This window comes from Orcinus orca, chromosome 17 (genome assembly GCF_937001465.1).
Source record: "Orcinus orca chromosome 17, mOrcOrc1.1, whole genome shotgun sequence".
In the NCBI taxonomy this organism is placed as follows: Eukaryota; Metazoa; Chordata; class Mammalia; order Artiodactyla; family Delphinidae; genus Orcinus; species Orcinus orca.
In genome coordinates, this window is record NC_064575.1 from 87,200,807 (window position 1) to 87,222,234 (window position 21,428).

At 62.0% G+C, this 21,428-nt stretch overlaps 4 protein-coding genes and 1 long non-coding RNA gene across 31 annotated transcripts in view; 2 read left to right on the top strand and 3 right to left on the bottom strand.

Annotated features, from left to right (window-relative positions):
- The first annotated feature begins 108 nt into the window (after positions 1-108).
- LRRC14 (leucine rich repeat containing 14) lies at positions 109-7,055 on the top strand. Of its 5 annotated transcripts, XM_033420125.2 has the most exons (5): positions 190-246; positions 461-538; positions 1,451-1,804; positions 1,985-2,569; positions 2,669-3,810. In XM_033420125.2, exons 3-5 carry the CDS (start codon positions 1,476-1,478, stop codon positions 3,234-3,236), a joined length of 1,482 nt encoding a protein of 493 aa, XP_033276016.1. In that variant the 5' UTR covers positions 190-246; positions 461-538; positions 1,451-1,475; the 3' UTR covers positions 3,237-3,810. The 5 variants fall into 5 exon arrangements, with proteins under 5 accessions (XP_033276015.1, XP_033276016.1, XP_033276011.1 ...); XM_033420124.2 differs by lacking the exon at positions 461-538 and having other exon boundaries at positions 109-246; XM_033420120.2 differs by lacking the exons at positions 190-246; positions 461-538 and adding an exon at positions 596-732.
- On the bottom strand, positions 4,164-8,122 carry LRRC24 (leucine rich repeat containing 24). Its single transcript, XM_012531410.3, has 6 exons — positions 7,949-8,122; positions 7,268-7,364; positions 6,633-6,883; positions 6,207-6,485; positions 5,870-6,038; positions 4,164-5,191 (listed from the first exon to the last, which is right to left on the bottom strand). The coding sequence occupies exons 1-6, from the start codon at positions 8,120-8,122 to the stop codon at positions 4,269-4,271; spliced, it is 1,893 nt and encodes a 630-aa protein (XP_012386864.2). The 3' UTR covers positions 4,164-4,268.
- A 92-nt stretch (positions 8,123-8,214) lies between these two features.
- C17H8orf82 (chromosome 17 C8orf82 homolog) lies at positions 8,215-11,062 on the bottom strand. Its single transcript, XM_004265279.3, has 3 exons — positions 10,714-11,062; positions 10,013-10,061; positions 8,215-9,754 (listed from the first exon to the last, which is right to left on the bottom strand). Exons 1-3 carry the CDS (start codon positions 10,873-10,875, stop codon positions 9,309-9,311), a joined length of 657 nt encoding a protein of 218 aa, XP_004265327.1. The 5' UTR covers positions 10,876-11,062; the 3' UTR covers positions 8,215-9,308.
- Positions 9,753-12,203, top strand: LOC117199688 (uncharacterized). Its single transcript, XR_004481010.2, has 2 exons — positions 9,753-10,213; positions 10,654-12,203. It is a non-coding gene; the product is annotated as an uncharacterized LOC117199688 (long non-coding RNA).
- ARHGAP39 (Rho GTPase activating protein 39) overlaps positions 11,647-21,428 on the bottom strand; it is a 74,062-nt gene continuing 64,280 nt past the window's right edge. For 6 of the 23 annotated variants that reach the window (XM_049700636.1, XM_049700638.1, XM_049700630.1 and 3 more), the window contains 6 exons: positions 18,713-18,805; positions 15,581-15,654; positions 14,902-15,011; positions 14,604-14,729; positions 13,311-13,962; positions 11,647-13,231 (listed from right to left, as the gene is read on the bottom strand). In XM_049700636.1, the coding sequence (XP_049556593.1) occupies positions 13,037-13,231; positions 13,311-13,962; positions 14,604-14,729; positions 14,902-15,011; positions 15,581-15,654; positions 18,713-18,805 (1,250 nt within the window). In that variant the 3' untranslated portion in view covers positions 11,647-13,036. The other 17 variants (XM_049700637.1, XM_004265232.3, XM_049700634.1 and 14 more) reach the window with 17 other exon arrangements.

Sequence of the window (21,428 nt, forward strand, 5' to 3'; positions counted from 1 at the left end):
AGGAGGCGACGCGCAGGCTTCGAGGGGCAGACCCCGCCCGGAAGGCGGAGGGCGTCGGATTTAGAGCCTCCCGCGGCTCGAGGCTTGGAGGAGCCGGGCGGGGGCATCTTCAGGGAAACGGCGGAGCCGCGGGCCGGTGGGGGGGACGGCGGCCACTACACAGAGGCTCCTCCCACGGTGACCACACTGGCTGCTTTCGTTTCCTCTCGTGACAGGTGCTTGGTTGGTCTGTCCTGTCACAGCGAGGTATGAATCGTCCTCGCGAGATTTGTCCACAGGCAGAGCGAGGCCGAGGGTTGACGTCCCGGGCTTCTCAGGAACCAGTGTCCTAAGGACTTGTGTGTGAGGTCCGCAAGAGCAGGGGCTCTGGAGCCAGGCTGCCACCCTTCCCGAGCTCATCACCCAGGCTGTGACCTCTGTCGGGCAAGACCTAGGTCTTAGTTGTCTAACCTGTTTTCAGGGAGATGACCCAGAAGCAGTTTTGAGGATCAGGTGCCAGGCGGGCGCACAGTAAGTCAGCAGCAGAGCTGACACCCAGGTACCCTGTGCTCTCGGGCACCTCCTTTGTGCTCCTTGTCAGTTTGGACGTCCCTTTGGCAGCTGCCTCTACCCATCTGAGCAAAGGCCCCTAATTTGGGGCCTCTGAATCCCATGGGTTTGAGACTTGGTCTCTTAACATGGTTCTCCAGGGATGAGAGAAGACGTTTACGCAGGTGGCGAGGATCTCGATGGGTGAGGCATTCTTTCTGTAAATCTCCAGGGTCTCCGTGCCTGATAATGCTCCTGGAAGACAGTAGTTAGAACCGGGGCTCGTGTTGAGGGCTTGGGTTACTCAGGCCCCTTGGACTCAGGGTTGTCTGGGTTCTGGTCTTTTCTACCTGCCCTGCTGTTTATTAAACTGCATCTGTACTTCCAACTCTTCTTTGCTGTGCTGCACAGAATCCAAGGGCGGCCTCCCAAGGCTTCTGAGGAGGCTGGGAGAGGGTCCTGTGATGCAGCTTCCAGCCCCCTGGTAGTATCCCATCTCTCTAGTGCTTGGGGGATAGGGGGGTTTGTTTTTGCCTACTTTTAAGGAAGGGCAGAAGAGCAGATCTCTGATAAGTGGCATTGTGATTTGGGAGGCCTGGAATACAGATGGTGGGCCCTGCAGAGTAACAGCCATCAAAAGCACACGCAGGCAAGCTGGTCATCTCTGGTGCCATGCTGTCTATGTGCTGCTCGATGGCTTTGTCTCCCTAGGGAGGCCCCCGTGCTGGAGGGCGGGGACTGGGGGTGGCCTCGTTCTCCTTCTCACTACCCTTAGCCTAAGGCAAAGCACCTAGCACTTGCTCTTTGGTGCCATGGTTCTCCACTCTGTGCCGAGCACCATGCTGAGCTTTCCCACTACCAGCGCGTGGAGGGGGTGGAGGCCTGGGGTCTGTCTTCCCCACTGAAGGGCCCTTCCCTGCAGGTGGCCTCCTGCCCGGCCCAGCACCATGCACACCCTTGTGTTCCTGAGCACACGGCAGGTGCTCCAGTGCCAGTCAGCTGCCTGCCAGGCCTTGCCCCTGCTACCACGAGAGCTCTTCCCCTTGCTCTTCAAAGTGGCCTTCATGGACAAGAAGACCGTTGTGCTGCGCGAGCTGGTGCACACGTGGCCCTTTCCACTGCTTAGCTTCCAGCAGCTGCTGCAGGAGTGTGCCCACTGCAGCCGGGCCCTGCTGCAGGAGCGGCCTAGCACAGAGAGCATGCAAGCCGTGATCCTGGGGCTGACTGCCCGGCTCCACACCCCGGAGACTGAGGCTGGCACACAGCCCCTCTGCAGGTATGGGCTCACTGGAGGGGCCCTCGGGCCTGGGGGGTGCAGAAAGGGTCTCCTAAGAGGTTCCAGGCTAGTGCAAGAGCACAATGCAGGAACAGGCATGTTGCTCCTGTCCTAAGGTGGCTGGGAGTGGGTGTGGGCTGTGTTCCCTTGTCTCCTGCCTCAGCCCACCCGTGCTCCCAGGAAGCACGCGCTGCGGGTGCTGGACATGACGGGCCTCCTGGATGACGGCGTGGAGCAGGACCCGGGCACCATGAGCATGTGGGACTGCACGGCAGCTGTGGCCCGCACGTGCATCGCACAGCAGCAGGGCAGGACTGCAGAGCCCGGCCTGGCCCCCGTTCCTGTGGAGGTGCGTGTGGACCTGCGGGTGAACCGGGCCTCTTACGCGTTCTTGCGGGAGGCACTCCGTAGCAGCGCGGGCAGTCCACTGCGGCTCTGCTGCCGGGACCTGCGGGCTGAGGACCTGCCCATGCGCAATACCGTGGCCCTGCTGCAGCTTCTGGATGCGGGCTGCCTGCGCCGCGTGGACCTGCGCTTCAACAACTTGGGCCTGCGAGGCCTGTCCGTCATCATCCCACACGTGGCCCGCTTCCAGCACCTGGCCAGCCTGCGGTTACACTATGTGCACGGGGACTCTCGGCAGCCCTCTGTGGACGGCGAGGACAACTTCCGTTACTTCCTGGCCCAGATGGGCCGCTTCACCTGTTTGCGGGAGCTCAGCATGGGCTCCTCTCTTCTCTCGGGGCGGCTGGACCAGCTGCTCAGGTGAGCAGGCCCTGCTGTTGCCCTGCCCTTCCCTTCCCTTCCCCTCCAGGAGGCCTTCCCCTGGCCCAGCCTGTTTGTGACCCCTTGTGTCCTCCGCAGCACCCTGCAGAGCCCCCTGGAGAGCCTGGAGCTGGCCTTCTGCGCCTTGCTGCCTGAGGACCTGCGTTTCCTGGCACGGAGCCCCCATGCTGTCCACCTCAAGAAGCTGGACCTGAGTGGCAATGACCTGTCCGGCAGCCAGCTGGAGCCCTTCCAGGGTCTGCTGCAGGCAGCAGCAGCCACGCTGCTGCACCTCGAGCTGACCGAGTGCCAGCTTGCCGATACCCAACTGCTGGCCACACTTCCTGTGCTGACTCGTTGTGCCAGCCTCCGCTACCTCGGCCTCTACGGCAACCCGCTGTCTATGGCGGGCCTCAAGGAGCTCCTGAGGGACTCGGTGGCACAGGCCGAGCTGCGCACAGTGGTGCACCCTTTCCCCGTGGACTGCTATGAGGGCCTGCCCTGGCCACCGCCTGCCTCTGTCCTGCTGGAAGCCTCCATCAATGAGGAGAAGTTTGCCCGCGTGGAGGCTGAGTTGCACCAGTTGCTACTGGCCTCAGGCCGTGCCCACGTGCTCTGGACCACAGACATCTATGGGCGCCTGGCTGCAGACTACTTTAGCCTGTGATCTCCAGGCTCTGGGTGAGAGTTAGGCTGTCCTGGGGTCCAGGGCTGCTGGAGGCCTCTTGCCCCTTGGGTAGTCAGAGCCTTTGGGACCTTGCTGGAGGCCTGGCACGAAGGCACTAGTCTCCGATTTTTTGGCTCCTGGGCGCACCTTGAGCATGCCCATGCTTTGTGCAGCACCCTGTGCAGTTTGTCCTGCGCTTGCTCCCCTGACTCACTGACCATCTGTGGGCCTGAGGGCTGGATTCCAGGCCTACATGGCCCTGCTTGGTTTGGCTGCACTTAGCTGCCCTCCGGTGTCCTGGTTCTCTCCTTGGAATGTTCCTGGGATCTATGAGCTGAGGGAGGATGTTTTCCTTTGGGCCCTCCCCAAGAGCAGACTGCTCTGGGGTGGAAGTTTGGACAGGGGCCTGCTTCAAGGAGGGTTGGGCTCCCAGGCACTCTGGGGCCTCTTAACGTTCTCCTTTCCCTGGCACACAGGAGACTGCCTGTCGGCCGGGTTTGGGGGCCAGAGGGTGTCGTTAAGGTACAAACGTGCAGTGTGCTTAGAACTTAAATCTGTGGCTAATTTTTCTGTCCTAACTGGTCAGAGTGAGTTGTCTCTTGCTCTGCTCTCACCCCCAGCCTGGCCACTGGGTGACATGTCTTAACGGCCTGCCGCCCCATCTTTTCTCTAGACATCTCCACAGTCCGTCGCCCCTCCTCGCAGAGAGGTTCAGGCTTTTCCTGGGGCGGCGGGGCCCGAGGCGGACCTGCAGAGCTGAAGGTCTGGTTATTTGGGCAGGGGTCTTTTCTGGAGGGTCTCAGTGGGGCGTTGGAAGCCTACCCTGGCTACCGTCCGTTCGCGCCCCAGAACTTCCATCTTCAGGGGTCCGCAGGTGCTTCCGCCCCGCCCGACGCCCAGGAACCCCATATACGGCTCGCGACACGGCGCAGCTTCCACCCTTTACTGATCGCGCTGGAGCATGCGCAGGGCGAGCCGAGCCGGCCAATCTGCGGGGCCCGCGTCATCAGCGCGCGTCCGCCCCGCCCCCCCTCAGCAACGGATCTCGTAGGCGGCAGGCGGCTGCAGCGGGAGACCCTGTGCGACTCCGGGCGCTGCGCCCTCGGCCGCCTCCGCCGGGCCCTCGGCGAAGAGCGGCTTGGAGCGGTCGATGACGAACATCTCGTGGCCCCGCTCGTCGCGGAGCTCCTCGAGCTGCGCGAAGGTGCAGGGCCCGTCCGAGTAATCGTTGACGAAGAGTGCGCCCTCCCCGGGAGGCCCTGGTGCCTTTTTGCGCCTGCGCCGCCTGCGGCAGATCATGGTCGCCAGCAGCAGCGCCGTGAGCGCCAGGAGCGCGATGGCCGTCGCGATGGCCGTCTGCGTGGCCAGGCCCAGGGCGCGAAAGGCCATGCCGCCCACCTCGGGCAGGTGCTCGTGGCTGACTGGGTCGCCAGCCCGGGGCGGCGCAGGCGCCAGCAGCAGCTGCTGGGACAGGTTGACCAGAAGCTGGAAGGGCAAGCGGGCGGCGCCGCCGGCGTTGGAGGCCTCGCACTCGTATTTGCCAGCGTGGGCCAGGGTGATGTTGGTGAGGAAGAGCATGCCGCTGCCCGTGTCGGATGCCCCGGGCCCACCTGGGCCCGGCACCCCGCCTCCAGGTTGGGCCTGGGCCTGCGGCGGCCCCTCGCGAGGCTGCGCCACTTTTCTCCAGGTCACCAGGGGCTGCGGGTAGCCGGAAGCCTGGCAGGCAATCCGCAGGTCCTCACCCAGGTTGGCTGTCACCTCCAGCGGCTCCACGTGCACAGAGGGTGGGATGCAGATGAGGCTACTGCCAGATACTTCCAGGAGACTCTGAAGTGCCAGGCGGGGGGGCTCTGCACACGTGATTTTCTTGTCTCTGGAGCTGAGCAGTCGCTGGCCCCCTTCCTTGATCCAGGTTCCCAGCCAGTGCAAGGCACAGTCACAGCGCCATGGGTTCTCTGTGGGCAGAGCAGCAGCGGACAGGTAGCTAGCTCAGGGGCGGCCCCAGAGCCCAGCGTGTGTGGTTGAGGTTGTTGGCCAGAGCAGGAGCCCCTTTCTCACCTCCCACAGTTGGGGACCCCTGCCACCCCTTCTCTGACCCCAGTCTCCTTAAGTGTGGGCAGCCAACCCCGCCCCCATCTCCTTTCTGTGATGCACGTCCAGTTTACTTCACCCATCTCTGAGAAAGCCCCCGCTCCTCTGATGTCTCTCCCTGTGACAAGTCTTGCTATCTGGGGGGAACCTCTGTGTGCACATAGATATCCCACCTGCACTAAAACTTTGCACATCCTGCCAGCCTTGTCTTCGGGTGCTGTCTCCAGGAAATGTCCCCAGTCCTGGTCTCATCTTCCCAGTTTTTTCCTGCCTGCCCTCTCCTGGCCCTAAAGTGTGTGAGCCGCTCAGCTGTGTCCAGTTTGTTCAGGGACTCATACTTTTTCTGTCTTCCTTAGGCAACAGTAACCCGGCCAGCACCCCTACTCCTAGCAGTCTTCTGTCATGGCTATGGGTGGTGGTGGGACCCCCCCAGAGCACTGCCACTGGAGCCCCCTCCACAGCTGGGCCGGCTACCTACCGCCACCACTGTGGTCAAGGAAGCTACCTTTGCATGAGAGTCCCTTGCCCCCAGAAAGAGGTACCTGTGAGGCGCAGGACCTGCAGGCTGGCCAGGGGCTGTAGGGCCTCCTGGCTGATGGTGCCCAGCTGGTTCCTGCTGAGGTCCAGCAGTGCCAGCGAGGAGAGCCCGGCCAGGGCCTGGTCCTCCAGCAGCTCGATGCTGTTTTCCTGCAGGTGCAGCTCCTGCAGTCGCTGAAGCAGGGACAGTAGGTCATCAGGGAAAGGGGCCCTGAGGGACATGTCCCCTTCTTACCAGGCTAGACTGGGCTGCCTTTTCTCCCCTTCACTACTCCAGCCCGGTAAGGCAGGTGGCAGTGCAGGAGGACCTCTTGCCCGTCTTGCCCACTCCTCCCCCCTCACCTGCAAGTGTAGGAAGGTGAAATCCAGCAGCTGTACCAGCTGGTTGCCAGCTAGGTAGAGCACGCGCAGTTGGGCCAGGCCGGCAAAAGCGCCAACGCGCAAGCCGCGCAGCTGGTTGCTGGTGAGCGCCAGCTCCAGCAGGCGCGACTGCGCACGGAAGGCGCCTGGCTCCAGGGCGCGCAGGCTGTTGTTGTGCAGGTAGAGTCGACGCAGGGAGGCGAGGGGTGCCAGGGTGCCCGGCTCCAGGCGCGCGATGCTGTTGTCCTGCAGGAACAGCGTCTGTGCCAGAAGGAGGGAGGGAGGGCGTTTACCCCGCTGAGGGGGTCTCTCTTTTCCCTAGGGCGCCCCATTCACCCACCGGGAGGCTCACACACCATCCCTGCGTGTCGCGGGCACCCCTGGCCCGCAGCCCCAGTCGGTGCCCACCTGCGTCCCGGGCGGGATTCCGGACGGGACCAGGCGCAGCCGCAGGGCGCCGCACTCCACCGTGGCGCTGTAGCAGCGGCAGGCCGCAGGGCAGGCGGCAGCGCGAGGCGGGAGACCCGGCAGTGACAGCAGCGACAGCAGCAGCAGTGCGGGCGCCCCTGGGGCCATCTCTTGCGGGACCGGCCGCAGGCCACGAAGTTGCAGCCTTCGCAGCAGCCTTCCTACAGTCTGGCCCCAATGGGATGTGCCTCCTGAAACACAGGTTGTCAGGCCTGTCCCTAACATTTGAGAGCCAGTGAAAAGCACGGATGGAGGTACACACCGTGTCTGATTTTCGAAGTTTGAAAGTAGTTCAAGAAACTGATAAAATAAAACGTTCATTGCCTTCCTTTATAAAAAAGCATAAAGATCTGGGGCATCGGGTTTCGGTTTAGAATTTCTCATGTCCTCCGTCTTGCCACACAGGCCACAGGAGAGCCTACACCACCCCAACCCACTTCTCTCCCCATCCCATCTCTGCCCAAGGCTCCACGCTGCTAGTGTCCGTCCCTGCCCTCACCTAACCTTGACCCAGGGTTTACTCTAGGCATTTTTGTCTCTAGAAGTCATGCTATGACCTCAACCCTGGGATTCACCTGTTGTGAACTGATGGAGGACATGAGCACAACTGGTCTCAGGGGAGCCACCAGCCAGCCACAGGCACAGTTTTGTCCAGCCTCTGACCCTGCCCTCCTGGGGGTGGGGGTTGGTAGAACAACTTAGGTAGAATTAGAGCTTTTCCTCAGGGAAATTGTTAGACAATTGGGGGATGAGACAAATAGGAAAGCCAGTTCAGAAGCTGTGGGACTGTGTTCTCCATGCTGGCTCTGAGAAAGGTGCATCCGTCTTTGGGGGTAGGTGGGGCCCTGGAATGGCTGGGGTGTGAAAGAGGGGCCTTGGGCCACTAACCGGGTTTTAGTGTAGTTTAGTAGGCTCTGGGAACACTGATCTCCTGGGTTCTGAAGGAGTGTGTAGTGTTTTGGGGTTTATACACATGCAGCTGTGATCCTAGAGAGAGGAGAAGGCCTGGGTCTAGTTCAAGGCACAATGAGTCCAGTTGTAAAGGTGGGGACCTGGGCTGAGAAGCCAGCCAGTATGAAGCCATGGATGGTAGGGCTGAGGGTGTGCTATCAGCTAGCCTCCAGCCCCACCTCAAATGGTCCCTGCTCTGAACACCTGCCTGTTCACCTGGTCTCCCTATTGGGAGAGTGACTCATGTGGAAAGACACCAAGTGGCCTTGGTGTTTGTTTAAATCTTGCTCTAAATTGTAACTCACATGATTATTTAAGATCACTGAAGAGAAGCAGGCACAGCAGGGCTTCCCTGGTGGCGCGGTGGATGGGAGTCCGCCTGCCGATGCGGGGGGCGCGGGTTCGTGCCCCGGTCCGGGAGGATCCCGCGTGCCGCGGAGCGGCTGGCCCCGTGGGCCATGGCCGCTGAGCCTGCGCATCCGGAGCCTGTGCTCCGCGACGGGAGAGGCCACAGCAGTGAGAGGCCCGCGTACCGCAAAAAAATAAATAAATAAAAAAAAAATAAAAAAAGTAGGCACAGCAAAAGTTTTAATGGAATCGCTTTGGCCCAGGCAGGGGCAGTTCCCAGATGTCTCAGAAGGTGTGTGAAGAACCCCGAGAACTAGGGGGCATACTCTGAGCCCCCAGGATCCATTTCCCTGAGCAAAAGATTTGGCCCAGGGCGCCCACCTACCTTCCAGTGGCAAGGCCTCTCAAACAGAGAAGGTTCTTGATCTCCTCCTCAAGACTCAGGGGACTGCTGCCCACACGGACACCCACTAGATGCTGATTCGTGTGGAAGGGCTGGCCTGGGCAGCATTGAGGATTCAAGCAGGAAGAGCAGGGGAGGCCAGGCCAGAAATCCTTTTACTCAGCGGAGAACCCCCTAATCTGGCTGGGCAGGGGGCGGGGCGTCACATACTGGATTTGGAGAAGGCTGTCACTGTCTCCAGGGAGCCCATCTGTGCGGGGAGGGGAGGTTGGAGGGGTAATGGAGGAAGCCCTGTGACGCTCTCCAGCGCAGTGCGAGGCCCGAGTCGGGTGCCTTGATCTCCCAAGGCGCCCCTTGCATCTGCTCCGGCGCGGCCTGTCCCGGGCCGGTTCAGGGCAGGGCGTGGTCCCCGCCAGGTCGCACGCCCTTCTCGGTGATCGCCGGGGACAGAGCCGGGATGGCCCCTGATCCCGCCCCCACGCCCGCTGACCTTGGGTCGGGCGCCCCCTCACCTGACACTCCTGCGGCGGGGCTCCCCCGCCGAACGCCGGCCCACAGAGCAGCGCCGGGCGGGGGAGGGGCGGGCGCCGCTCGCGCTCGCGCACTGGAGCCCCCGCACCTCCCTCCCGGCAGCCCGGGTCTGCCGTCGCGAGCGCTGGCCGAACCCGAGGACGCCGAGGACGCCCCAGGCCGGGGGTGTGCGGACGGGGTAGAGCACCCGTGACCCCGCCCCTCCCCGCGTCGGTTCTCGGGCCGCGGCAGCACCTCGGACAGCGCCGGGCGGGGCGGGGCCGCGGCGCACCTCCGCCGCGCACGCGCACTGGGACAGCGCTCTCTCCGGGTGGCGCGTGCGCAGCGACGCAGCCCGGGGGACGCAGCGGGGCTGGGGGCGCCAGCGGCTGCGAGCCCGCCGCTCAGGGCGGCGGGGTGGCGAGCAGCAGCGGGGCCAGGTCCATGGTGAGGGCGAAACGGCTGCCCTGCCAGTGCACGTGCGAGGGCAGCTCGGGCGCGCCGGGCGCGTACTCGAAGCAGGCGCTGAGCTCGAAGGCCAGAGCCGATCGCACCAGGCCCACGCCACCTGCGCGCTCCGGCGCCGGGTGGTAGAGACGCCCATTGGAGGACAGGGGCAGTAGGCGCGCCGGCTCGAAGGGCACGGCCAGGGCCTCGCCGCCGCCGCAGTAGGAGAGGCGCGGGGGCTCGGAGCCAGCGGCCAGCAGGTGCGTGAAGACCACGGGACGGTCCTCGCAGCGTAGGTAGTTGCGCTCTCTGCCGCAGGGCGAGAGGAAGGGGAAGGAGGCCTCGTAGCGCCCGCTGCGGTTGGGTCTCAGGCGGGAGAAGAAGATGACCAGGAACTGCGGGTCTGTGGTGGGGGGGAGGCCGCGACTGCTCAGCATGCCGGGCCCCGAGGCCCCCTAGGCCCTACTGCCCCAGGCAGGGGGCTCGCCCTGGGTCACACCAAGGGCAGACGCCGGCGGTCGGACAGCCTCCCAGGCCTCACTCTAGATAGGGGGCTTTTGAGCGCAGGACAGCCAGTGCCCTTGGTGTGGTTGGGCAGCGGGGCCCTTCAGGGCCTTCCCCGAAGGAAGAGGGAAGGTGGGGGAGGAGGGCGCATCAGTACCTTTGAAGCAGGTGATGAAGTTCTTCATTTTGGAGTCATCCAGGAAAAGCTGTAGAGAGGCAGACCGTGGCCCTTGAGTCCCAGGGGGAATCCCGACAGAGCCGGCCCCAGGGAGAGAAGGCCTGGGCGGGCCTGAGCCCGGGCCAGTGTCCGCTTTCTTTGCTCGTCTGTGCACACCGTGTGCAGGGAGGCGCGTGGAAGGTAAGCCTGGGGGCCCTGCAGACTTCTTTCTCCACATCTACCCCGCACCCCCGGCCTTGCTTCCTCATGCACAGGTCCTCTGGGTTGGCATGCCTTTCCCGCGCCTCTTCCCTCCCCCTTTCAAGTTTCTAATGAGATGTGCCCCTCCTCCGCGGAGGCTATCTGACTTGCTTCCTCCTGTATATGTAGGATGCCCCCTCCAGGGCTTCCAAAGCAGGCGGGGCGGCCCCGACCTGGGGGCCGCAGGATCTGGGGATGCAAAGCGCGCAGGGCGTAACCACGTGTGGGAGGTGGGCCGCTCGGACCTAACCCTCTGGGGCCGGGGCCGGGCGCCCCAGTCTGTCCAGCGCGACTGCGGAGGTCGGGTACCCTTACTTTAAAGACCCCGCCTACTCAGGCCCCGCCCCTCACAGGGTCTTCCCTCTGGCCCCGACCCGCAGAAACCCGGCACCAGGCCCCGCCTCTCACGGGAGCCTCCCTCAGGCCCCGGCCCCGCCCACCTGGCCCTGATGATCCACGTAGTAAAAGTACTCGCGCGTCCGCGGCTCTGGGCTCTGGCCCTGCGTGTAGGAGACGCCCCCGCCCCCACCGTAGGCCCGGGTCCCCGGGGACCGCGCCAAGCCGAGGGCCCAGGTCCGCAGCACTCCGCGCGTCGCCCACATCGTCCTTCCGTGCCGGAAGCGGCTAGAGGGTCACGCGAGGGCGGTGCTGCGCTAACGTAAGTCCCCTGGTGTCGGCGACCTCGCGCTTTGGGTTCCGGCGGCGGCCGCGGAGCTCGTCCCCACCCCCCGGGCTTTGCTTGTTCCCCGGACCCCGGGCGGTTCCGACACTTCCTTCTCTGGGATTTAGGGGCGCGCCGCCCTGCCGTCCGGCTGGGAAAGGGGTGGGGGGCGGGGCCTCCCGACGGTGGGGTTCGGGTGTGAGACGCGGGTGCGGGCGATTTCGGGAACAGGGATACGGGCTGGGGACGGGGCGCTGCCGGGCATGCGGGCCCTGTCCCTCCGCCCTCGGAGGCTGGTTGCTCTCACGTGGGCGAGGTACCCGCCCTGTCTCTTCCCCCAACCCCTAGGAAGCCCCCCCCCCCCGGTGGGGCAATCTGCCTGTCCAGCTGGGTGCTGAACCGAGAGGTGGTGAATAAACACTGCCTAGAAGCCTATGCCAGCTTGCGGGTAAGGTAGCTCAGAAAAAGCTCCCCTCCCAATCAAGCAGGGCTTTCGGGCTCAGTTGTGATACCCCAGGTGCCTCGCACCTTGCGCGCCTACCTGGAGTCTCGTCCCCGTTCCCGGGAAGCTGCCTTGCTCTCCCCCCCACCCCCTGCTGCCCCCATTCATTCTCCCTTGGCCTGGCTTCCACCCTGGTGCCCACACCAGCTACCGACTGGCCGCTGATAGCTGCCCCGCCGCAACTGGAAGGAATGGGATGCGACAGGCTCGCAAGTGTCCATACGTACTTTATTCACACAAAGTGTCATCTCTCGAGTCCGTGCATCAGAGCGAGAGTCTGTGGCCGGGCCGCCCCTACCCAGGCCCCGAGACCCCCGGACTGAGGACGCTCCCCCAGTGGACACCAGGCCTCGGCAGGACTGGGTTCTTTTGTTCTTAATAAATAAAAACTCAACTCTAAATATATATATATATATATATATATATATATATATATAACCGGGGAGAAATTAAGTTTTACCACAATTGGAACTCAAATTACAAATTGGAAAATGTACAAACTGAGAGTCTAGATACCTCCCCTCCACCCACCCACCCTACCCCCCGCCCCGGCTCTGGCCTCGAGGAAGGGCAGTCGCCGGTGCCCCTCTGGTCCCCCAGTTCAGGGCTCCTTCCCTCTCATCTGCTGCAGGTCCTGGATGGGGATGGGGCAGGGTTTGATTTTTGGTCAGAAGCCAAGAGGGTGGAGAAGAAAATGAAGGAATGATCTCAACTTGTCTGCAGAGGACGGGAGAAGCCTCAAATAAATAACATTTGGGTTAAGACTATGTCATTAGCAAATTTAGTTCTTATATCTTTCGCTCTATTTATATCTCTATACACAGGCGGGTTGGGATGCGGGATAGATTCTGAATTTATAGTTACACGAAGAAAAAATACTCTTGCCCCTCCCCCACCCTGCCCAAAGAATGCCTGCCCAACCCTGCCCCCAACCCCAGAGGACTTTGGCTTGGGGGCCCCTTTCTACCCAGAGAGAGCCTATCGGGCCCAGCACCAGCCAGGTTCTGCTCTGGTGGTGAAAAGCCCAGAGCCCTGGAGCCCCCAAACTCCTGTGCAGTCACCACGCTGGAGGCCACAAGTGGCAGGGGGAGGGGGCGGGAAGGGACTGGGGAGGGCGGAAGTCGCAGATCAGGAGACCCCCCCAGGTCAGGGGGAGGGCAGAGGAAGAGCAAGATGGGCAGCCGGGCTGGGCCGGGGCCAAGCTGAGCGCAGCAGCCCCAGCAAGGCGGCTCACCCCAGCAAGGGCGGCTTGTGCTCTCGGGCCGGCCGGGAGGGGCAGGGTCACTTGGCTCCAGGAAACAGAAGGCACTTTCTCGCGGCCGGACCGCGGCTGGCGGTGGGCGCGGCAGCGCCGAACGACACGGCCACGAGGCCCGGGGCGGGGCAGAGGCGCCCTTCCCGCAGCCCCTCTGCCTTGGTTGCGCCTTCAGGCCGAGGGCCCGGGTCGGGGGATGCGGGTTCCAGGGCTGGTGCGGGCATGGGCGGAGCCGGCATGCTACCTCCGCTTCTCGGGCGTCCCCTCCCCCCTCCCCGCGTGCCCCCTGCCCGGGCGCAGCCGGGCAGGCTCTGTCCCCACCCTCGGTCCCTCGGTGCCCACGCGCTATAGCACGCCCTCCATGAAGGTGGTGTCCAGGTGCTGGATGAGCACGCGCAGGAAAGACATCTCCTTGCGAGTGTTCTCAAAGATGATGCGCGGGTCGTCCGAGCGGCAGCGCAGGCAGTTGGGCGCCATCACCATGGCCAGGTTGCTGACGTCCATCTTGGTGATGGCCACATTGGCGGGCTGCACGAACACCTGCGCGGGGAGCGGGGAGCTGCGGGTGGGCCGGGGCGGGGCGCGGAGGGGCGGGGCGCGGAGGGGCGGCACCGCCTACCTGGAGGAAACGGATGAGGTAGCACAGCACCAGGCGGTTGATGCGGGGCAGCGCGTGCACCACGGCCACGGCGGCCTCGGGGCTCTCGTAGTGCGCGATGCACTGCTCGTAGAACTCGTGGGGGATCAGGGGCTCCTCCAGCTCCCGGTACCACAGCTTCAGCAGCGACGCTGGGGACGCAGCGCGGGGGTTTCGGCTGGGCGGGGCAGTCGGGGACCCGCCCCACCAGCAGCAAGGGGCGAAAGCGGCCGTGTGTGTCGGGAGTGGGGGCGAGGGGCCAGGACCAGACGGGAGGTGTCCACCCAGCCGTGTGGACTGCGCGGCCGGAGGCCTGCGGGCTCCTGGTCCTGAGGGCCTGGACTGACCCCGAGCGCCGGGAACCAAGAGAGGCTGTGCAGCCACCGTGCGCAGGCAAGCGGAGGGAGGCGCCGCGGAGGCTGTCCAACGGCAGGGGGACGTCTGTGCTGGAAATGGACCAGAGGGCTGTCCCTTCACGACGGAAAGCAGGGAGGGCTGAACCGTCCGAGCTGCTCCTGCTGCTGAGGGGACTGGGGGCTTACCTGGGACGTGGGGGTCCTCCAGGCCTGTAGGCACCTTCCACTGGTCCACCTGTAGCTTCAGGGCATTCACCTCATCAATGTCCCCAGGGACTCTGCCAAGCACAGGGCAGGTCTCAGGGAGGAGGAGCTGGGCTTGCTCAGGGTCAAGGCTGCCTGACCTCTCTCTGCCCAAATGGCCTCTTTCCTACCAGAGGGAGGTGTGGCTGGGGTCCCCTGTCCCAGGCCCCCATCCCTCATCCCTCTGCTGACTGCCCCCAGGCAGATCCCTTCCTCCGAATGGTCCCCGAGGCCCAAAGCCATAAGCCTGTTTCCCCGCCTGTCCTGGGTCCTGGGTAGGTGAGTCACGACGGCAGGTGCCTGGCCATGTGCCGCCCTCCATGGGGCAGGGCCGTCATCTCCACTCTCAGGTGACGGCCGTTTGCTGGGGGCTGCCGCATCTTTCCAGGCCCTGCCCATGGCTGGTGTCCAAGTACCCTCTGGGCCCCTGCTGGCCATTTCTGCAAGGGCACTGTCCCTGGCTAGCTCTCCCGTCTGGGTTCCGGTGTGCTGCCATTCAGGAGGGAGAGCCCTGCTGACCCACCTCCTAAAGATGGGGCCCTCCCCACCCTCCTGGCCGCAGAGCGCCCGGCCCTTCTATTTGCTCCAAGTTGCCCTCCCTGCCTGCATGCTGGCCTCTCAGGGGGCTTCTCTGGCTGCTCTGAGGCAGGGGCCCGGGGCCCAGGTTGCAGGGCACCTGAAGATGCCTTCCGTCTGGTCACCGTTGAGTGCAAGCACCTCCTCCGACAGCCGAGTCTGCACCCAGGGCAGCTGCCGATCGGGGAAGCGCTCCCTCTGCATGCTCATGACCTCCTGCAGCGCACTGCCAAACATGGACGGGCTGAACACAGCGTTCTTGGCATGCCGGATCTCCTCCACGTTGGGCTTCTTCAGCCCCTGCAAAGGCGGCCCAGCTCTCTGTCCCAGTGTGGCCTGGCGCCCAGCTCCCAGCCCTCCCTCCCCCTACACCCCTGCAAGGGCTGCCCCTGGCTCACCCGCCCTCTTTCCTCCTTCTGTCCTCTCGTCCCTGTGAGCCCCAGGCCCGAGCCGGGGACCCCCAACTCCCTGGCCCCTGAGTCACCAGAGGCGCCTCCTGCTGGGCCACCTGCGGCATCAGAAGCTCCAAGTGGCACCCTCCGCACTGTGAGCCGTTAAGTGCCCCACCTGCCCCCCCCCCCGCCTCCCGCTGGACCCTGTCTGGGCATCACCGGCACAGGCTGCCCGCTGGACCCTGTCTAGGCATCGCCGGTGCAGGCTGCCCGCCCACCCCTGCCCGCTGGACTCTGGGCATCACCGGCACAGGCTGCCCGCCCACCTCTGCCTGCTGGACTCTGTCTGGGCATCACCGGCACAGGCTGCCCGCTGGACCCTGTCTGGGCATCACCGGCACAGGCTGCCCGCTGGACCCTGTCTAGGCATCGCCGGCACAGGCTGCCCGCCCACCTCTGCCCGCTGGACCCTGTCTAGGCATCACCGGCACAGGCTGCCCCCCGCCCCCCGCTGGACTCTGTCTGGGCATCACCGGCACAGGCTGCCCGCACACCTCTGCCCGCTGGACCCTGTCCGGGCATCGCCGGCACAGGCTGCCCCCCCCTCCCGCTGGACTCTGTCCGGGCATCGCCGGCACAGGCTGCCCGCCCACCCCTGCCCAGCGGTTCTGGGAGGAGCTCGTACCTTCTTGGCTCCAGTCAGGGCCGCCTTCTGCAGCTTGTGGTAACAGTACTTGGCGTATGTGCTTATTGCCACCCCTGGAAAAGAATGGTGCCAGTTGGCTTGGCATGGATGAGTGGGAGCAGAGGCTGCAGGCCAACCAGTGACTGAGGAGGGAGCAGCAAGAGGGGTGAGGAGAGGTGGCTCCTGCATGAACCTGGCGCCCAGGCCCGGCCAGCCTCCTGCCTGCTGCTCGCCCCGTCCGGGCAGTGGGTCCTCACACTCATGTGAAGAGGCAAGGGGGCACTGCCCTCTCCTCCAGGGGAGCCAGGTTGAAGAAGGAAGCCCTCCGCCAGCCTACCCAACCCTCCCCCTGGCCAGGAAGGTCAGGCTGGGGATGAGGTCTATTCCCCCGAGGGAGTCGCAGGCAGGACGGGGCAGGGCCTGGGGTGGCCCCCTGAGAAGGGTGACCTCCATGTGCTGCACGCCTGCAGGCACTCAGCGCCCATCGCCTTGAGCCAGCACTGGAGGAGGGAGCTTTGCGAGGGGCTGGGCAGCAGGCCCAGCTCTCTTGCAGCCCAGCTTCCAGCCAGAGGCCCTGGGCAGCCCAGGGAGAGGCCTTAGCCCACAGGATCTCATGCCTGCTTGGTCGAAGGCTGCCTGGGTGGGGGTCAGGGAGAGGGAGGCCCAGGGCCTGGCTCACTTGGGAGGGGCATGAGTCTGGAGGGGATGCCCTGTGCCCTGAGCCTGGGTTTCGCTGGGAGGGCAATGCTGGGGAAGGACCACATGGTGACTCTGCCTGAGGGCTGAAGGTGACAGGAGGAATTGTCTCCTTTCTCAAGGGAGGGGGCTTTCTAAAACCTCACCCCTGAAAGCAGAAGTTCTAGCTGGTGGTCATGGAGGGTGGCAGGGCCAGCAATCCGAGGGCAAAGACCTCAGGCCACGGGTCTTTCCAGATACGGTGTGCTGGGGCGGGGGATGGGGCTGGGGGGGCTGGAGGCAAAGGGAGGAGGGGGGAGAGGGAGTGGGGAGGAGGCCCCAACCAGGGAGGGTCTGAAAGGTGTGGCGCATCTTTCCTGGCCCAGGCCAAGGGAAGCAGCAGCAAGACAGGAGCCATCCGGGCCGGGCTGCCCCAGACCACGGACAGACAGATGGGCCGACCATGTGCCTCCAGGCTCAGGACAGACCCGCTCCCTGTAAGGCTCTGCCTCTGCTGGGCCTCCCTGCCTGAGGGGTGCCTCTGGACCCAAGTCTCAAATACAAACAGAGTCTTTTTTAAAGGAAGCAGTTGTCTGAGGACACAGGGTTCTGTGAACCTCAGTGTGAAGAACACAAACATGTCTGATGCGTGTAAACCTTTTCGTTTCTAGTTACCGCAAAATACTTCCGTCGTTATAACTGGTAAGGGGAGTAATCAAAGTGAAAACAAACGTTTCTTATAGGGGTTTAAACCGTGAAGAATCTTTCAGGTCCCTGGGGCCCCACAGACCCAAACGGAGAATCCTAGCTGCAGCTACCACTCAGCCAGCTTGGGACACAGCACGTGGAACCTTCCGCCACTGGCCCACGTGGGCAGGCTCTGGGCCCAGGGAGAGTGGATGGTGCTCAAGCCAACGGGACCTGGGCTGCAGCCTGAGCACCGGGAGCCCAGAGAGTGCTTGGCGGCAGGGCAGCGGGCGGCGCCTGCTCGCTTTCCCCACCCTGGGAGCGTGCCCACCCCTCCCTTGGGTGACAGCCTCCTGTCCCTGGGCTCGGGGCCCGTGGGCAGACTTGCCCTGGCCTCGTGTCACAGGGCTTCCTGGGACCAAACCGGCCTCTCCAACAGGCTGTGATCTGAATATCCTTGGGCCACCACCTCTCACCTGGCGATTGTGGTGCAGCCTTTCCAGGCCTTATTTCCTCTCTGTAGGATGGGGACAGGTGCCCATGAAGGGCTGACCTCAGTCTGGCATGGAGTGAGGGCTCAGTTGAGGGCTGCAGCTGCTGGAGTCCGAGGACTGAGGCCTCGTGTGCCTGGAGTCTCAGGGCTGGGGCACCTCTGCTGCCAGGGCACAGCCTCCTGGGCCAAGACTATGGGGTGTCTGAGTGCCCGTGGCCAACCCAGGGAAACCTACATGGTGCTGTGGGGGCCTCTGAGTCCACTGCCCCGTTCTGGCCTTGCCAGGGCATGGGATAGCGGAGAGATAGCGGCCCCCAGAGCGACCGACAAAGCAGCTCTCCCAGAGCCTCTGCTGCTGTGCCAGGTGCCCAGGCCAAGAACCTCGAAGGCTGCTGGGTGTGGCCAGGACCTGCCACCTCTTGGCACGGACTCTGCTGGGTCCTGGGGGAACTAGCCCCCTCCTCTGACCCACTCGGAGCTCCAACCACCCCCGGCCCACAGGAGCCTGCACTCTGTGCCCCCAGCGCCCCCTCACTGCTGCATCGGGACTCCAGTGGATGGGCTCAGGCAGGAGCTCAAAGCTCCTTCCCCAAGGACAGGGCCCCAAGGGCGGCTGGGAAGCCTGGACTGTGGCTGCCCCCCTTCTTCTGGTGAGGCTAGCATGTAGCCAGAGAGCTTCCCAGAGGAAGGGGTGCCAAGGGTGAGTCTCACAGGAAGAAGAGTGGGGCAAGTGTGGGTAACCAGGTACAGGTGGGATGGGGGCTGGTCCCAGGGCCCTGGTGCCAAGAAGGGAGGCTCATGGGGCAGAAATGGACGGCTGGGTCTCCTGGCCAGGAGAGCACAGCCTTGGGCTAACAGGGCTTCTCTGGAGCTTGGGTGGGGGTGGGCTGTGCTGGGGGCCCCAGGGAAACAATGCCAGGCTTGGCCCCCAGCCCCAGGGGTGGCCCGGCTGGAGGTCAGGGCTGGGGTGGCACCTGCCCACAGGGCACTCTCTCACCTCGGCGTGCCTCCAGCAGGCCCCGCCCCACTGAGAACCCAGCACGCACGTTGGAAATTGTTCTGAGCACCGTGGAGAAAGGCGCAGGGCAGGTGTGGCCTCTCCCAGGAGCCCTGTCGACGACCTGGGCTTCCAGCCCACTCAGGAGGAGACCTGACGGTTAGTGTCCCCCCGCTGTCCCCCCAGCCCAGAAGCGGTTAGAGAGAGGAGGCCAGGCGGCCGAGGCCGGAGAGCAGAGCTGTGCAGACGCAGCGCACAGGGGCTGCGGGAGAGGCCCTACCATCCGGCTCCTCAACATAAGGCTTGGGTTTCTTTCTCAACTTGGACTTCTTCTTACTGTTCCTTTCCAGAAGCGCTTTCATGTGCTGTGTCACTGGGGAGCAAACAAAGGGTGAGGCCACAGAACACAAAGAGGAACACGTGCCCACACGGTCCCGCTCGGGGCTGACCCTGGGCAGCTGGGAGGTCACTGCCCCAGCCTGCTGGACTCCTCAGAGGGAGATGGGCTGATGCCCCGCCAGAGGGGGAGGGGAGTGCCGGGCGGGGGCGGGCGTCTCGCTCAGAGTCCTGGGCACAGGGGTGGGTGTGTGGGCACACCTGGGTCGTGTGGCTGGGGAGGTGCCAGGAACATGCCCCTGGGCAGTGGGGAGAGGATGTGGTCAGCTCATGACCCGCTGGCCGACAGAAAGGCAGGGGTAGGGAGCCCCCTGAGAGAGCCGCAGCCCAGCCATCTGGTTCCTACGTGGCTGCGCTCCAGGGGCTGAGTGGGTGCTGAGCGAGAGAGAGGGGCCTGGCTCCCCTCTCTGGCTGACCTGGGCACCCCCCCCCACACACACACCCACACCCCGCACAAAATAACTCAGCGCTGTCGATCCGGACCCTCCATCCCCCCATCCCGTGCTCTGGAAGGAAGTCGAGGCACACAGCCCACACTGAGGTGGGATTCACGCTCCCCTCATGGTGGACCCTCTTACCTACATAAATTATTTGTAATTCTTTTTTTCTTTCTTTCTTTTTTTGGCCGCATTGCGCGGCATTCGGGGATCTTAGCTCCCCAACCAGGGATCGAACCCGCACCCCCTGCAGTGGAAGTGTGGAGTCTTAACCACTGGATCACCAGGGAAGTCCCATATATCTATCTAATCATTTATATCATATTCATTCATCTTACATTCATTCATTCATCTTACATTGTCAGCTTACAGTTCAATATGACTTTATTCTGTTCCTTAAAGTGCTCCAGCTTTGGCCCCGGGGAGCTCTGTGTCCTGTGACCCGTGTCCTGTGACACGCCCCGTCATCTCCCCTCTGGCACATCCTCCCTTCAGGCACTGCATCTTGTACATTCCCTACCCCAGCCTTAGAATCAGCTGTTTCTCCAGACAGCTCTGGTTCCTTTTAATGGAAAATGGTAGAAACCAAGAGCTGCGGGTCAGGTGTCCTCAATGCTCTTGGGGTGTCACTGCTTCTAGGCCCCAGGCTGACAGGGCAAGGAAAGATACATGTGTATACGAGGTTGAAGAGACTCCCTTCTCTTCCAAGTGTTTTAATCAGGAATGGAATGTTGGATTTTGTCAAATGCTTTTCCTACACTTATTGAGATGATCTTATGTTTTTTTTTTTTACTCTGTTGATATGGCAAATTACATTGATTGATTTTTGAATGTTAAACCAACTTTTCATTCCTCAGATAAACCCCACTTATTCAAGATGCATTATCCTTTTAATATATTCTTGGATTTAATTTGCTAAAATACGGTTCATTTTTGTCCTATCCTCATGAGGGATACTATCTGTGCTTCTCTTTCAAATTTTTGGTAATGCCCTTTTCTAATTTTGATATAGAGAGAATTGGGAAATATTCCCTCCACTTCAATTTTCTGAGTTAATTGCTACACAAACAATGAAATATTTGATAGAATTCACTAGTGAAGCCATTTGGGCCTGGAATTTTCTTTGTGGGAAAGTTTCATAAAGTACCAATTTCTTTAACAGATATATGATTTTTCTGGTTATCTATTTTTTATTGAGTGATCTTTGGTAGTTTGTGTCTTTCAAGGAATTTGTCCATTTCCTCTAAATTGTCATATTTACTGGCATAATGTTGTTCATAATATTTCCTTACTATCCTTTTTTTTTTTTTTTTTTTTTTTTGCGGTATGTGGGCCTCTCACCGTTGTGGCCTCTCCCGTTGTGGAGCACAGGCTCCGGACGCGCAGGCTCAGCGGCCATGGCTCACGCACCCAGCCACTGTGCGGCATGTGGGATCTTCCCGGACCGGGGCACGAACCCGTGTCCCCTGCATCAGCAGGTGGACTCTCAACCACTGCGCCACCAGGGAAGCCCCTCCTTACTTTTTGATATAATTTCCTCTCACTGTTTTTTTTTAAGTTTCTTAAAGTAGCTGAGATAACTGATTTATTTCCTAATACAGTTAGGCGCCATAAATTTCCCTCTAAGTACTGCTTTAGCTGCATCACACAAATTTTAATGTTTTGTTTTCATTTTCTTTCAATTCAAAATACTCTGCACCTTCCTTTTTCATTTTTATTTGACCCATGGATTGTTCAGTAGTATGTTCTTTAGTTTCCAAATACTCAGGGATTTTCCAGATATCTTTATGTTGCTGATTGCCAATTTAATTCCACTGTGGTTAGAGAACACACTTTCTATGACTCACATTCTTCTTTTTTTTTTTTTTTTTTAGTATTTATTTTGGCTGTGCCGGGTCTTAGTTGCGGCATGCGGATTTCTTCGTCACGGCACGTGGACTCTTAGTTGCGGCATGCGTGTGGGTTCTACTTCCCTGACCAGGGATCAAACCCGCACTCCCTGCATTGGGAGTGTGGAGTCTTACCCACTGGACCACCCTATGACTCACATTCTTTAACCTTTATTGAGACTTGTTTTATGGCTCAGAGTATGGCCTATTTTGGAAAAGTGGCTGAGATCTGAGTCCAGATGCTCTGGGTGCAGTCTTTAACCTTGCCTACTCC